Here is a 14,991-nt window from a genome sequence, read left to right on the forward strand (position 1 = left end):
ATACAGAAATGATTGCGGAAATTACACAAAATTGCAAGCTACCGCAAATAATGCAAAGAGTGCTTGAATTGGATACATTTTTGCAATCACAAAATCCTGGAGGGACTGCATAATGGAATGTCTAAAGAAAAGACAGAAAGGCAAATGCTAAAATCCCAGAAAGCAAACAGTTTTTTGTCTGCATTCATAATTAACCCCAAAACAACATTTCAACAAGCAGAGTACATACCGTGGCCAGGCAGCGACACATGTTGGCGTAAGCCACAGAGAAGCTGGGCTCATCGATGGCCTTCTCAAACACAAGGTCGATGACTCCTTTGAGCCTCTCCTCTGTGTTGATCGTGAGATCCGTAACCTGCTTCATCAGCTGATGGAACATCTGGGGTGTGAGCTTGTTCAAAATGCTACGAACTTTGCGGAACAACTCCTAAAGTGCCAAAAAAGCAACATATGCAACCATCACATTGGGGATGGTTCTTCCAAAAATGTACATTCTGTCATCATTTATTCACCCTTATGTCAATCCTGTAACTCCCTGTTTACACCGGATGCGAACAGCACATCGCATTGCAAACAATAGAACCACATTATAATCAATGATGCTGTCTACACTGGAAGTGCCCATTGTGGTGCTTCTATTGCACAGACATCAGGTGTCGTGTTCCGTTTTCTTCAAAATCTTTCCTTTAATGTTTCGCAAAGAAAGCAAGTCAAATAGTTTATGAGGGTGAGTAAATGAGGACAGAATTTCCATTTTTGGGTGAACTACTCCTTTAACAGCACTCAAAACAACCAAAAAACTACAGACAAATACAGCACACTGAAGTGTCGTGTTACATATGAAAGCATGTCTTAAGCGCTTCCCTTATTGTGAATGATTCAAATTCATGTGGTCTGAGGATAATAATATACAGTACAAACAGGAATCCACACCTGAGATTTTAGGGCCTCTGTGTCTTCCGTGAGGCCTTCTTTCTTCATCCCAGGTTTCCAAGCGTTCTCTGCCTTCTTGAGCTGGATTTCATCATTAACGGAAACGTTTACTATGATCTTGCGAGGTGGGAGCCGCCGCACATTTAAAAGCTTTGGACACAGGGAGAAAGCAATCCGATGTTATATATGAGCAAAAAAACAGCATTCGTCAAATTCCGATGTCATCAGAGCAAGAATAATGCAAAGAAAGCAAGTTCATGTTCATTTATAAACAACACAATACTAATGTTTTAACTTCGGAAGAGTTCAGAAATCAATATTTGGTGGAATAACCCTGATTTTCAATCACAGCTTTCATGCGTCTTGGCATGTTCTCTAGCAGTCATTCACATTGCTGTTGGGTGACTTTATGCCATTCCTGGCACTACAATTCAAGCAGTTCGGCTTTGTTTGATGGATTGTGGCCACCCATCTTCCTCTTGATCACATTCCAGAGGTTTTCAATGGGGTTCAGGTCTGATTTGGCTGGCCATGACAGGGTCTTGATCTTCTTGTCAGAGCAGAAGGAAGCAAGTTTTCTTCCAGGATAACCTTGTAGGTGGCTTGATTCATGCATCCTTCACAAAGACAAATCTGCCTCACACCTGGTCGTCTAATGGTTAGACAAAGACCTGGAGAGGCCTTCAAGCCACAGTGTCCCGCACCCACTATGAAATTTGGTGTAGGATCGGTGATGATCTGGGGGTGCTTCAGCAAGGCTAGAATGAGGCGGATTTGTCTTTGTGAAGGATGCATGAATCAAGCCACCTACAAGGTTATCCTGGAAGAAAACTTGCTTCCTTCTGCTCTGACAAGAAGATCAAGACCCTGTCATGGCCAGCCAAATCAGACCTGAACCCCACTGAAAACCTCTGGAATGTGATCAAGAGGAAGATGGATGGCCACAAGCCATCAAACAAAGCTGAGCTGCTTGAATTTTTGGGCCAGGAGTGGCATAAAGTCACCCAACAGCAATGTGAATGACTGGTAGAGAACATGCCAAGACGCATGAAAGCTGTGATTGAAAATCAGGGTTATTCCACCAAATATTGATTTCTGAACTCTTCCGACGTTATTAAACATTATTATTGTGTTGTTTTAACATTAATATGAACTTGTTTTCTTTGCATTATTCGTGGTCTGAAAACACGGCATCTTTTTTTCTTATTTTGACCAGTTGTCATTTTCTGCAAATAAATGCTCTAAATGACAATATTTTTATTTGGAATTTGGTAGAAATGTTGTCAGTACTTTATAGAATAAATATTTTTTTTTTTCATTTTATTCAAACACATATCTATAGATAGTAAATCCAGAAAAACTGATAATTTTGCAGAGGTCTCTTAATTTTTTTCCAGAGCTGTATATATATATATATTATTTGCATTACAGTAATGAGAATGAAAATGTTGGGCAATGCGCTTAACTGTCATGAAAATGATATCCCAATGCAAAACATATCATAATCATATTAGAAATAGGCTTCATATTCAATGTGCTAAAATCTAATTTCTTGACAGGTTTCGTGAGATTCACCCAGATCTAATGATATCCCAATTCTTACCAAATTGTTTAATCACGCCTGTGTGATCGGTTCAAAGTTTTTGTGTTAAAGCTGATTATTGGCAAAGTCTAACGTGTGACAAAGCATTTAATTAGTCACAACTTACTGGAGCTCCACGTCCTCCTGATATCTGCCTGCTGAAGTCAGCAAAAGCGGGAGTGAAATCGGGACCCCTGGAAATCAGCCTGGGATCTACTGATCTCGAGGGCAGCTTGTTCTGATTCATCTGAAAAAAGAATCGTACATTCAATAACTCCACCAGCAGGGGGCGCCGTAACAAACAGCAACTCCAGACACAGGGCATGAATGAAACAGCAGATCTCCCGCCCCTCCTGTTCTTGGAGAACCTGTACCAATCTGTATCTTCAAATCACAGTCTTAGAGAGAAACCGGTCTTAGATCAGCCGAACCAAAACGGGCAACCCCCTTCTCCCTTGCCCTACAGCGCTGAGGGGAAACAATATTCATTGTTTTTATATCAACAACATATTCATCAATTTCCGTTCCAGTTCAATCTTAAGACTGAGGGACAGAGAACAAAGCAGCCAGAAACAGATGTGAAGTACGCATGCAAAGTGACATCTAAGTTAGAAACTGAGATGGGAAACTGAAAGTGCAGAGTGTCATTTTTTAGGACAAGAGAAACAAGTCTCTTTTGGAGAAACTGAGAAAGTGTAAACAATCTCGTTCTAAATACAGATTTCCCCCCATTTTCAGAACATTCTCAATCCAACAGACAAGATGGGTTTAAAGCTGTGTATAAAACAGGGGCTTCTTCTTTAGGCTAAGTGGTGCCCTCCGCCAAGAATGACATAACCGTAATGCAATTTTAATGGAAACAGGACGTCTAAGGGAGTTTCAAGGCTGAATGGTGCAGGCTCAGCTGAAGTTTAGAAATCAGTGAAATGGTTCTTTTCTTACTGTATTTTGAATGTATGTATGTTTGAACCACCACAAGAGGAACATTTTAAGTCTGTATTTGCAACTATTAAGGGAAGTCAGCAAAGAATAGGCTTTGCACACTTAAAAATGTTAGCCTAGGATAGTTTTGTCTCATCTTGGGTTGATATAATCCTGGGACATCTTTTTGCTTATAATTCACCCTGGGTTGGAAAATAATCCTGATTATTCAGGTATCAAGTTTACACACTGTACATTTGTAAACCATTTTGATTGTATTTTCTTAAGTTAATAACAATGATTAGACAATTAATGTACCTGCTTAATGTAACCTGTTTTAACTGCTTGTTCATCAGTGGAAATGTTGGCATGCATATCCAATCATTAATTAATTAAAAAGGGAAAATTAAAATTAAGTAATAGTTCAAAATTCTCTCATGATTTACTCAACCCCATACCATCCCAGATGTGTGTGACTTTCTTTCTTCTGCTGACCACAAATTATGATTTTTAGAAAAATATTCAGCTCTGAAGGTCCATACAATGCAAGTAAATGGTGATCAGACATTTGTAGCTCCAAAAATCACAGAAAGGCATCATAAAAGTAATCCATAGATGTGGGTGAGAAAGAGATCAATATTTCACATCCATTTTTGGGTGAAATTCTTCTCCCTGCCCAGTAGGGGGCGGTATTGCATGAAGAATGTGAATCACCAAAATCACAAGAAAAAGAATGTTAAAGTGATCTGTTTCTCACCCACACCAATCACATCACTTCTGAAGACATTGATTTAAGCACTGTAGTGTTATGGATTACTTTTATGCTGATTTATGTGATTTTTGGAGCTTCTAAATTTTGGCACCCATTTACTTGCATTGTATGGACCAAAAGAGCTGAGATATACTTCTAAAAATCTTTGTTTGTGTTCAGCTGAAGAAAGAAAGTCATACACGTCTGGGATGGCATGAGGGTGAGTAAATGATGAGATAATTTTCATTTTTGTGTGAAATGTACCTTTCATTTTTAATAATTGCACTTTATGTCATTGACGACAAAATTCAACACACAGTTTAGGTAAAACATGTAGAAAACACTTCTGACAAATGTAAGAAATTCACTTAAAAGAAACACCTTGTCTAGCACCACATCACTGATTTGAGGCAGTCCCTCTGGCTTCTGCACGCAGGCGGGCATGAACTGAAAGCTCAACAGAAAGTCCCGGTCATATTGCTTCTTGCCATTAGATTGAACAAGACCTGAGATGAAAGAAAAAAACAAAAAAAAACAGCAATTGAAGGTCAGGTAAGTAAAAAAATGTGTCTAATTCATAATGCAGTGTAAAAGAACAATACATTGAAAACATCTGCCATTTCTTTACGTACAACAAAATGTTCCCTAGAAATGAAATTTCCCTGTGACCAACTAAAAATATCAATTTGCAAATCATGTTTCAAGGCAATAATGTAAATTAAATAGGCTACTGGATAATTATAAAAAAGGAACAAGCCCTTAATGTCCCATCCCAACTTCTTGTTTCAATAGTAAATATGTCAAACCTGAGATTCATTTGTTTGTTTGTTATTCAATGTCATGCCTGCTTCCATGGCTATTTTCACTGTGAAATCAGGTTAAAATATAATATAACCAAAACTTTAATAAAAATTATGTTGTTTAAAAACCTTTTTAATATGCAACCATAAAACAAAAAAATCTTAGAGGACTAGAAATGGTCGATTTTGTGCTTTCAAGCCATTTCATGGGGTCTTTGATAAAATACATAAATGATTAGGGCTGAACGATTTGGACAAAAAAAAAATCGAATTGCTGATATTTTTTTTAAATGTGACCTGCGGAATGATTAACATAAAAACATAGTAAGCAATTCCTTTTCTACTGCCATTTGTAATACTGCAAATGCTATTCAAACTTGAGTTCTCTTAAAAAGAACCAAACAAAATAAATGAATGAAAAAACAGCGGGTTTTGATGCTGAATCCCGCACCTGGAGTCACGAGTTGGAATCCAGGGCGTGCTGAGTGACTCCAGCCAGGTCTCCTAAGCAACCAAATTGCCCCGGTTTCTAGGGAGGGTAGAGTCACATGGGGTAACCTCCACATGGTCGCAATTAGTGGTTCTCGCTCTCAATGGGGCATATGGTAAGTTGTGCGTGGATCGCGGAGAGTAGCATGAGCCTCAACTGCTGTGAGTCTCTGTGGTGTCATGAACAACGAGTCACATGATAAGATGTGTGGATTGACACTCTCAGAAGCGAAGGCATCTGAGACTTGTCCTCCACCACCTGGATTGAGGGAAGTAACCACGTCACCATGAGGACCTACTAAGTAGTGGGAATTGGGCATTCCAGACCTTTGAGTTTTTGCTTGTAGTTGAGATAACAATGGCCTTTTAATGCTGTGAAAAACCTGGTGTTATATGGTAGATTTGAATAGTAACCATTTGCGGCCTAGCATATGTAAAAATACGTGCTGTAATTATAACATGCTCAGTGCTCTGAGCATGAGAGGGAATTTATATTTATCAAATGCATGCATGCTCAGAGTATGTATAATACACTACAGCCAGAACAGAACTGCTTTGAAACCACGAAAACACCGTATCATGAGTCTCACGCATGCTTTGAGTATGTGCAATATGCTACAGAAAACAGAGCTGTGCACATACAGTGAGAACAGTGAGCAGATTTTTTATGTACTTAAATTTCAGCCCTTTCAGCTCGATTATCCCACTAGGTCTTAATGCGATTTCAGTTTTCGATTAATTGTCAAGCCCTATTAATTATATATAATTTATTATAATTAAAATGGCTAGACATCTGGACCAAAAACAGGACCAGAATAACACCCAACCGATTCCTGCAGGGAGCCTTACCTTCTTGCATGAGTGGAGTGGGGGAACACATGGACCCCCTGCTGTCCCCGAGCATAACACCGCTGTCTGTGCTCTCCGTCTCAACCCCGTTCCTCAAGGACTCTGTCTCAGTCTCACCGGTCTCCTCTGAGAGCTTCTCCTGGTGTTCAAGCTTTGGAAAAGGACTATTGTAGGCATCTAAAGTTGGCTGTGAAACCATCTCATCTCCTGCAATGTTGTCCTTAGAGACCTCCTCCTGATGTACAGTGAAGGAGAAAAGCATTACACAAAGGGTGAGATGGAGGACTGCATAATGGTTTCTTGTAATGATACCAATGGCTCTGTTCCAAAACCTAGTGAACTGCCTTGAGGCCTCCTGCCTACATTGTTGTCTTCTATGGCACCATCCTAATTAGCATGGGAATCTCTTAAGTGATTGAATTTTAGAAGGCAACTCTGTGCACCATTCGAACACTCCTCACAGGCTGCACATATGAAACTTAACTTTCAATTGATTTTCATACATATTTCAGCCAAAATAAGGACTCTTAGAGAACTACGTTCATACGTAATGTAATTTTGCATCGGCTTATGCTGTTTTATAATACTTTTTCTGTGTTAACATCAAATAAGACGGACGTCTTTACCGTTGTGCTGCGTCTCGCATCTCCACACTCTCTCTTACCTCATTCTGTAGTGTTTCCACAATCATACTATCTTCATTTGGTTTCTTCCAAGACTTTGGCACAACAGCTAGGGCTATCACAAAAGGGTGATAAAGGATTGGTAATTGGTAACAGATATTTAAGTTGACACATTTATCCAAGGAAACTTGCAGTACACTTATTACATGTTGAGTCACTAAAGCAGTGGTTCTCAAAGTATGGGGCGTATTATAATGGTGGCTTGGAAGACTGCCACGTTTTTATGCAAATCTCAGTAACTTTCACATATTTAAAAAAATGTGCCTAAATTATGTGCATATGCAAAATGCACTTTTCTTTTATTATGTGTTTTTGGAGCTTGACACTCACAATAACGATCCTCTTGTCCATTATTCATGTGTTTCACAGATTTAAAAAGTCATACTTGTTTTGAATGAGGAGGTTGAGTAAATGTTTATTTTTGGGTGAGCTATTTTTTATTAATATTGCTCCTGTAGCAGAATCACTTATTATAATTTATTTTCTATTTTTGGGTGGCGTAACCAAAACAATTGAGATCCACTGTCCAAAAGTAAGTTAAAGTCAACATGAAATCAAAATAGACCTCACTTTACAATCGTAAAGGGATAGTTCACCCAAAAATGTTATTTACTTACTACTCTCTTACTCCCCTCATGCCATCCCGGATGTGTATGACTTTCTTTCTTCAGCAGAACACAAATGAAGATTTTTAGAAGGATATCTCAGCTCTGTAGGTCCATACAATGGAAGTGAATTGCGGCCAGAACTTTGAAGCTCAAAAAGCACATAAAAGGAAGCATAAACATAATCTGTACAACTCCAGTGATTAAATCAATGTCTTCTGATGCGATATGATTGGTGTGGATGGGAAAGATCAATATTTAATTCTTTTTTTTTTTTAATCTTTTTTTTACAATAAATCTCAACCTTTGACCAGCCCCGACCAGTAGGTGGCAATATGCAAAAATTATGCGAATTGCCAAAAAACTAAAGAAAAATGTGGAAGTGAAAGTAGAGATTTATAAAAAAAAAAAAAAAGGATTTAAATATGGATCAGTTTCTCGATCACTTTCATGTCACTTGAGTCTTTTGGAATACGTTTATGCTGCCTTTGTGCTTTTTGGACGTTTAAAGTTTCTATTCACTTGCATTCAATGGACCAACAGAGCATTTATCTAAAAATCTTTGTTTGTGTTTAGCAGAAAAAATAAAGTCATACACATCTGGGATGGCATGAGGGTGAGTATTTGACTTCGAAATGACTTTTTTAACTAACATAACTAATGAACTAACTTTAATAGGGAGAGTACAGTAGTGTCCCATAATCACCTGAAGACTCACATTCAGGTATGGCTTAATTCTGGTAAGGAATCCAACAAATTCCTACTGGATACAATCTAAAATCTCATGCAATGTGTTTTTTGTGTTGAACATTCCATTTCACTTGGAAATTTACCACATTACAGAAGTAAAATTGGTTGTTTCATGTTGATTTTAAGTGTCTTACTCAAGGGTACATTACTGATATTTCACATTGGATCATCTCAATGAGTGCAGGGTCTGAACCAATAACGTACATGTTGAGTTACCAGTCCAGATTTGTAACCAATACATTACATTAAATGCCACTAAAATAACATACCTGTGGGAAAGAGCTTTCTAGAGTTGTTCTGTGTCTGTGATTCGAATGTGTCCTTCTTTTGGACATTCTCTGAGGTCTTGTTCTGCTCTGGTGCCTCGGTGGTTGCAGACTGTGTTAGTGGTGCCAAACCAGGTAGTGGCGCAAGAACAGAAGAGGTGCTGGAGGTACTTGAAGAAGCCTGCGCGGTAGTGATCGAGGGTACAGGTGCAGCTAGGGAAGTGAGGTGCTCTGTCTGGAGCTCCTCCAAGGCCACTGAAACGTCTTGACTGGACTCCTCCATGGATGAGGCACCCTGAGTTTCCTCAGCATCCTCAGGTTCTTCATAGCTTGATAAGGCCGTTTGAGACTCGGCAAGACCATTGAGGGATCGTAAGGGCAAAGTAGAAATATTAGACATTTCTGGGAAAGAGTCTTCACCGGAGATGACCTGATGTGTCAGAGCTGTGGAGGTTTTAGGAGAAAAACATTCAGATTCTCCTGCAGCAGTTGGTTTAATGCAGCCACTTGAAGAATGGGAAGGAACATTTGAGGGATTTGGGGCCAACTCAGGAGAAGAAGTGTTTAATAATGGAAGACTTGAGACTTCTCTTTCCTCTACAGAGGACTCTGAAGACCTGGGTCCAGGAGATTCAGACCTTATGGGCTCCTTATTTGGCCTGTCATCTGTAAAGATGGCAACGGAAAGATAGAAATATAAAGACAAAAAATATAATAAAAAGGAATAAAACAAACGCAGTGGGTGTGGGGTTATAACTAAGCTAAGCTTGCCTTCCATGGGTACGGAGCTGAGTCTTTGAGGTGGGTTGACATATGCTGTTTTTTCTGGTGTCTGACCATTGCTTGTCTGTGGTAGGGTGAAAGAGAGAGAAACAAAAAAGCAGAAAAAGTCAACTGTGGCATATTTGTAGATCCAGACATTTGACTATTCAAGGCAGATGGGTAGATTATAGGCAAGGCTGGATTTCGATACAAATTTCCCGATTCCGATTTACAAGCTCTCGTTTTGATTCCAATTAATGTGGGTATATTTCAGTTATAATGTCCATTTTGCATACATATGAAAGCGATTTTCAATATCAATTTCGATACCAAAACAAAATTAGAAAGTAAATAGTAAGTAATAAATAAATCTTTCACTGGTGGCCAAAAGTTTGGAATAATTTCCAGATTTTGTCTTTTGGAAAGAAATTGGTACTTTTATTCGCCAAAGTGTCATTCAACTGATCAAAATGTATAGTCAGGACATTAATAACATGAAAAATTACTATTACAATTTAAAACAAAATTTTCAGACTACTCAAAGAGTTCTTATCCACTTGCAGCACTGACAGCTTTGTACATCGTTGGCATTCTAGCTGTCAGTTTGTCCAGACACTCAGGTGACATTTCACCCCACACTTCCTGTAGCACTTGCCATAGATGTGACTGTCTTGTCGGGCACTTCTCACGCACCTTACAGTCTAACTGATCCCACAAAATCTTAATGGGGTTAAGATCCATAACACTCTTTTCCAATTATCTGTTGTCCAATGTCTGTGTTTATTTGCCCACTCAAACCTTTTCTTTTTGTTTTTCTGTTTGAAAAGTGGCTGCACCCCTGACTCTTCTCTTTACTGTTGTACATGAAACTGGTGTTGAGCGGGTAGAATTTAATGAAGCTGTCAGCTGAGGACATGTGAGGCGTCTATTCTCAAACTAGAGACTCTGATGTACTTATCCTCTTGTTTAGTTGTACATCTGGTCTTCCACATCTCTTTCTGTCCTTGTTAGAGCCAGTTGTCCTTTGTCTTTGAAGACTGTAGTGTTCACCTTTGTATAAAATCTTCAATCTTTTTTTGGCAGTTTCAAGCAGTGTATATCCTTCATTCCTCAAGCCAAAGCCATTTTTTACCTAATATTGTCCTTAAGACATGCCAGTGTATTGCATACTGTGACAACTCAAAAACAAACACAAAGACAATGTTAAGCTTAATTTAATGAACCCAGAATATACCTTTAAAACAGTTCCAATTAGTAAAGGCATGTTAAATAGTAACATAACGGAGGAACTGTGGAGAAATGTTTCAAGAACTGCACTCTGCTGAAGCAGATAAACACTATTATTGAATATAATAGGGATGTGCATAGCTACATATTTTCAAAATCAACAAGTCATTGGGTTGCCAGAATGACCAGTCGGCCAATCAGTCGTAAAGCTGATGAGTGTAATGTTGTTAAAATTCTCTCTCACATCCCAGCTTAATTTACAGTCAACTATAAATCAGCCACTTGTAGGTTGATCTTACCTAAAGCGTAAAGTCCGAAACATACTCTATGCTAGTGAATATTTGAGCACTTGACCACAGCAGAACCAACACGTGGTCCGATTGAACAAGTTTAACGTGTATTCTTGTGTTACCTTGGCGGGAACAATCCTCAGCACTCAAGGAGTTGCTATAAATATATCAACCTTAACTTACAATAGTTTACTTCCAAGATAAAATGCACCATAGATGCGGCGAGTTCACACTAATCTCGCTATAGCGCCCAGTGTGGCAGCATTAAGAATGCAACGTGCACTTGCATCGGGTTATAAATAACGGTTTGACACACTTCAGAATGCAACAACACGGTAAAAACCGAGCTTGCCGTGTAAGAATTGTCTACGTCCACGTACTTGTGTTGAGTATTTTTCAGCCCTAACACTGTGGCACATCAAAACATTCCTCAAAAACATTTGTCAGATTTTACTGCTGATTTGAAAAATGTTCTTTGATCGTAATGACCAACTATTCTGGAGATATCTGTCTTTCCCCATTCAAGTAGATAGAAGCTGTACTTTCACGCCATTTGCATCCATAGAAAGTTGCCTGGGAGTGATTGAAGTTGGCCGCAGAGCAGACTGACTTGTCTTGAGACATGTTTTTTTTTATAAATTGTTTACATCGTCTTAACGTGACCACCTTGCTCAACACAAAAACAGAAGACTTGAAGCAATGACCAAAAACATTCATCTGAATGTGTGTGGCTATATATGCCATGCTTTAAGGATGAATTTAAAGATGCACATTTTGTCAAACAGCTAAATCACAACACTCGAAAAATGCTAAAAATTCCAAAACTAACATAAAATTCCCCAAATAATCCAGTTAAAGTGCTCAACCTTTCTAATCAACTAGCCAATTGCAGTGATGCATTCCAAGTACTCTACGTAACTGAGAAAGGAAACCAATTCTGCAAATAAATTCCACCTGATAACACACTTTAGAATGATAGAATTACATTCCATGTAATCTTAGTCTTAAAACACCTGTCCCTGTGAGAAGCAATGGCTTATTCTGGTGATTCATGAGAAATGTGTATTTCTTGCCTGTGGAGGGGTGGGAGTGGAGGATAGGTGTCCTGTGGGCGAGGATGGTGTCGAGGAGGGGCGGCCTGCAGTTTGGGTTAAGGTGAAGGTGGGGTGCCCGCCAGGAGGAGTAAGATTCCGGCTTCCAAACATGATCTCTTCTGTAATGTCCTTTCCACCCTGGTTTGGGTCTCGGATCCGGATCTGGGAGGTCATTAGCACAAAACAACAGAAGATTCACTAGAGCAACAGATTTAATCATGGTTGCTTTTAGTAGCATCAGTAGTATCAACTCATTTCGGCACCCAAGTGCAGTCTGACTGACATGCAGCTAAGACGTACAACAAAAAAAAAAGCACCATAATAGTAATCCATACAACTTGTGAACTATATCCCAAATCTTATAAAACCATATGATAGTTTTGTGTGAGGAACAGACCCAAATTTAAGCTGTTATTATTAGTGCCATTGACAACCAAGGTTGTCCGAGGTGATATAAATGAGAAATCTATTAAAAAGTTAGTGGTTAAAAAATGTGACAATGCCCATTGTGGAGACTGGACTTTTTATATATTTTGTTTAATTGTTATTTTAGCATCAGTTCTATCCAATATGTGCAACATCCTACGCCAACGTAATGCAGGCATACATATGGAAAATGCTTCTTTGCACACAAGGAGCTCTAAAATACTGTACAGTTGAACACTAGCAGCCACAGGTGTTCAGCTAAAACTGTAAAAACCGAAACCAGCAGCGGGAAGGAAACGTTCCTTTTCAGTGTTTAATGATAGTGCCATATAAATCTACTATACATAATGCTGAATATTATGCATAATAATAATGCTATGGGGAAATATAATTCTAATATCAAGTGTCATGTCTGATTTAATTTTATCAGTAATTCAAAAAAAATATTAATATAATTTAACTGGATAAGCATTAAATATGCATTTTTGAAAAGACATTTAGATGTAATCAGAGACGTTATTTTAGAAAAATACAATTATAATGTAAAATATTGAAAATGTATGTAATCAGTGACATTGTGTTAGCAACATACAGTACATTTCTAGTATAATTCCGTATTTTCCGTATTACTTGAAAAATCCCTTGGGAAACTTAGAGAATATCTGTTTATGTTTTGGCCTGTGTGATCCCGCCCACTGCCCACTCACCATTAGTATTTCAACACTGCCGGGTTGCCAGATTTGAACAAGTTTGAAGGCAAACAACACTGCGTGCTGCAGCCATGGGATCCAGCAAACGAACTGGATCAGAGATAACAGATTCCACCTGACCTAAAAAGCCTCAACATCCATCTAAAAACCACCATGACCAGAGGCATAGTAAAACAAGGATACATACTGGAGATGCCTTTGGAAGATGGAGAAATCCTTTAAAACGGATGCTGAGTTGGCTAATTTGTGTGTCAACATTCTGGCAACCCACATGAGCTTCGAGTCTGGGGTGGGACAGACAACTCTGCAATATTTTGAATTTAGACTGCAGCACTCATTTCAAACACTTGTTGTCAATCTTACCTAAATCACCTTTAATTGTGAAATACTTGGAGGCTACACGTCATTATTTTAATTTAGTAATACTTATATTACTATTTAACTTTAAGTAAAGGAGTAAGGTCAATAGCATATTAGTCTTGCTGTGGTATCGAAAATGGTGTCAAGAATTGTGAAAATATTTATCAACTACAGAAATATTGCATTGTTATAATGCTAGTTCCCTATGATACCATTATCATAACAGTATAGTCACAAATACAAATACATTTCAACGTACATTTTTTAATTAACAAGAAACTATCCTTCAAAAGGCATCAACATCACTGTCACAACACTGACTTCAAGAACATACCAGAACTAACTTTTTTATTTCTAAATAGTTGTGCCACTTTTCAATAGGGGACATTTCTGACTGGCTTAAAGGGACAGATCACCCACAAATGCAATTTATGTCATTGTTTACTCACTCTCATATTGTTCTAAAGCCATATGGTTAGGGTTTGACATATGATGACATCATTTTCATTTCTGGGTATTTCATTTCACCTCCCAGCATAGAGCAAAACCACCAAAGCACACAGTCTGAACCAAATGTGTCAGGCAAACAAATTGAATACATTCCCTGACAAATCCAATACGTATTCCAGAATCTTGAATTCTGGAAGTTTAATAGACTAGCATGACATAACTAATTGTTTGTTAATCAGTGTTTCCCATTAATTGACTAGACTATGGCGGCCCGCTGCTGTAAACTCAAACGCTCACACACACTCACAGATATCTGCACTGGAGTAATCCTGGATCCGTCTAACGTTATTTGGTTGAGGAGGATGACACATTATTGAGGTAAGTAACGTTAACCAACCCTCTACATTGAGAGTAAATCACAAATGTCTGTTATTGGCCACTGGCAACAAGTAAATAACATAACGTTAAAAGATTAAAAGCTGAAACTGGTTAGAGCACGAAATTGTTAAAGCTACAGTAGGTAGTATTTATTCATTGAAAAAAAAATGTCTATATAAACATGGTGTCTGTTAGCACCACAGACTCAGTGAAAGGCAGGCCTTGGCTCTGTTTGTGAACAGCTGTCAAGTAACCCTAGCTGGGGGTGAAGAGCATCATGTATGGGGAAGAATTGGGGGTGCTGTTTCTCAAAATTCAATTTATTTCAAATTTGCCTACTGCAGCTTTAAGAGCACAAAACTGTTTACAAGAGCACAACACTAGCCTCTTAATTTTGCTCTCAAAGTGCACCAAATGTACAAAAAATGTACAAAATTGACCTTCTAAGATCACCCCCTAGTCTCAAAAACTCCTGTGGGAAACAGTGGTTAATGGTTAAACTAATACTTGATGAATATCCCTTTTAACCATTTTCTTTTCATCTAATCAGGCTCTGCCAACCAGGCCCGTTGGGAATAAGGCTGCTCGATTATGGCTAAAATTAATATTCTTGTTTATTTTGGTCAATATTGAGTTCACGATTGTTTAACACAATTACTCATCAA

The 14,991-nt window shown here is 38.4% G+C and overlaps 1 protein-coding gene across 1 annotated transcript in view; it reads right to left on the bottom strand.

Annotated features, from left to right (window-relative positions):
* The window catches only part of LOC127632780 (eukaryotic translation initiation factor 4 gamma 3-like), an 82,240-nt gene that overhangs the window by 25,379 nt on the left and 41,870 nt on the right, over positions 1 to 14,991 (bottom strand). Inside the window, exons 9-17 of the mRNA XM_052111544.1 lie at positions 11,982 to 12,164; positions 9,401 to 9,476; positions 8,633 to 9,295; positions 6,990 to 7,063; positions 6,326 to 6,560; positions 4,569 to 4,693; positions 2,643 to 2,762; positions 934 to 1,083; positions 230 to 427 (exon numbers count right to left, since the gene is read on the bottom strand). Of these exons, the coding sequence (XP_051967504.1) occupies positions 230 to 427; positions 934 to 1,083; positions 2,643 to 2,762; positions 4,569 to 4,693; positions 6,326 to 6,560; positions 6,990 to 7,063; positions 8,633 to 9,295; positions 9,401 to 9,476; positions 11,982 to 12,164 (1,824 nt within the window). The remainder of the gene's footprint in view (positions 1 to 229; positions 428 to 933; positions 1,084 to 2,642; positions 2,763 to 4,568; positions 4,694 to 6,325; positions 6,561 to 6,989; positions 7,064 to 8,632; positions 9,296 to 9,400; positions 9,477 to 11,981; positions 12,165 to 14,991) is intronic.

The sequence above is a fragment of the Xyrauchen texanus genome, chromosome 39 (assembly GCF_025860055.1).
Source record: "Xyrauchen texanus isolate HMW12.3.18 chromosome 39, RBS_HiC_50CHRs, whole genome shotgun sequence".
Classification (NCBI taxonomy): Eukaryota; Metazoa; Chordata; class Actinopteri; order Cypriniformes; family Catostomidae; genus Xyrauchen; species Xyrauchen texanus.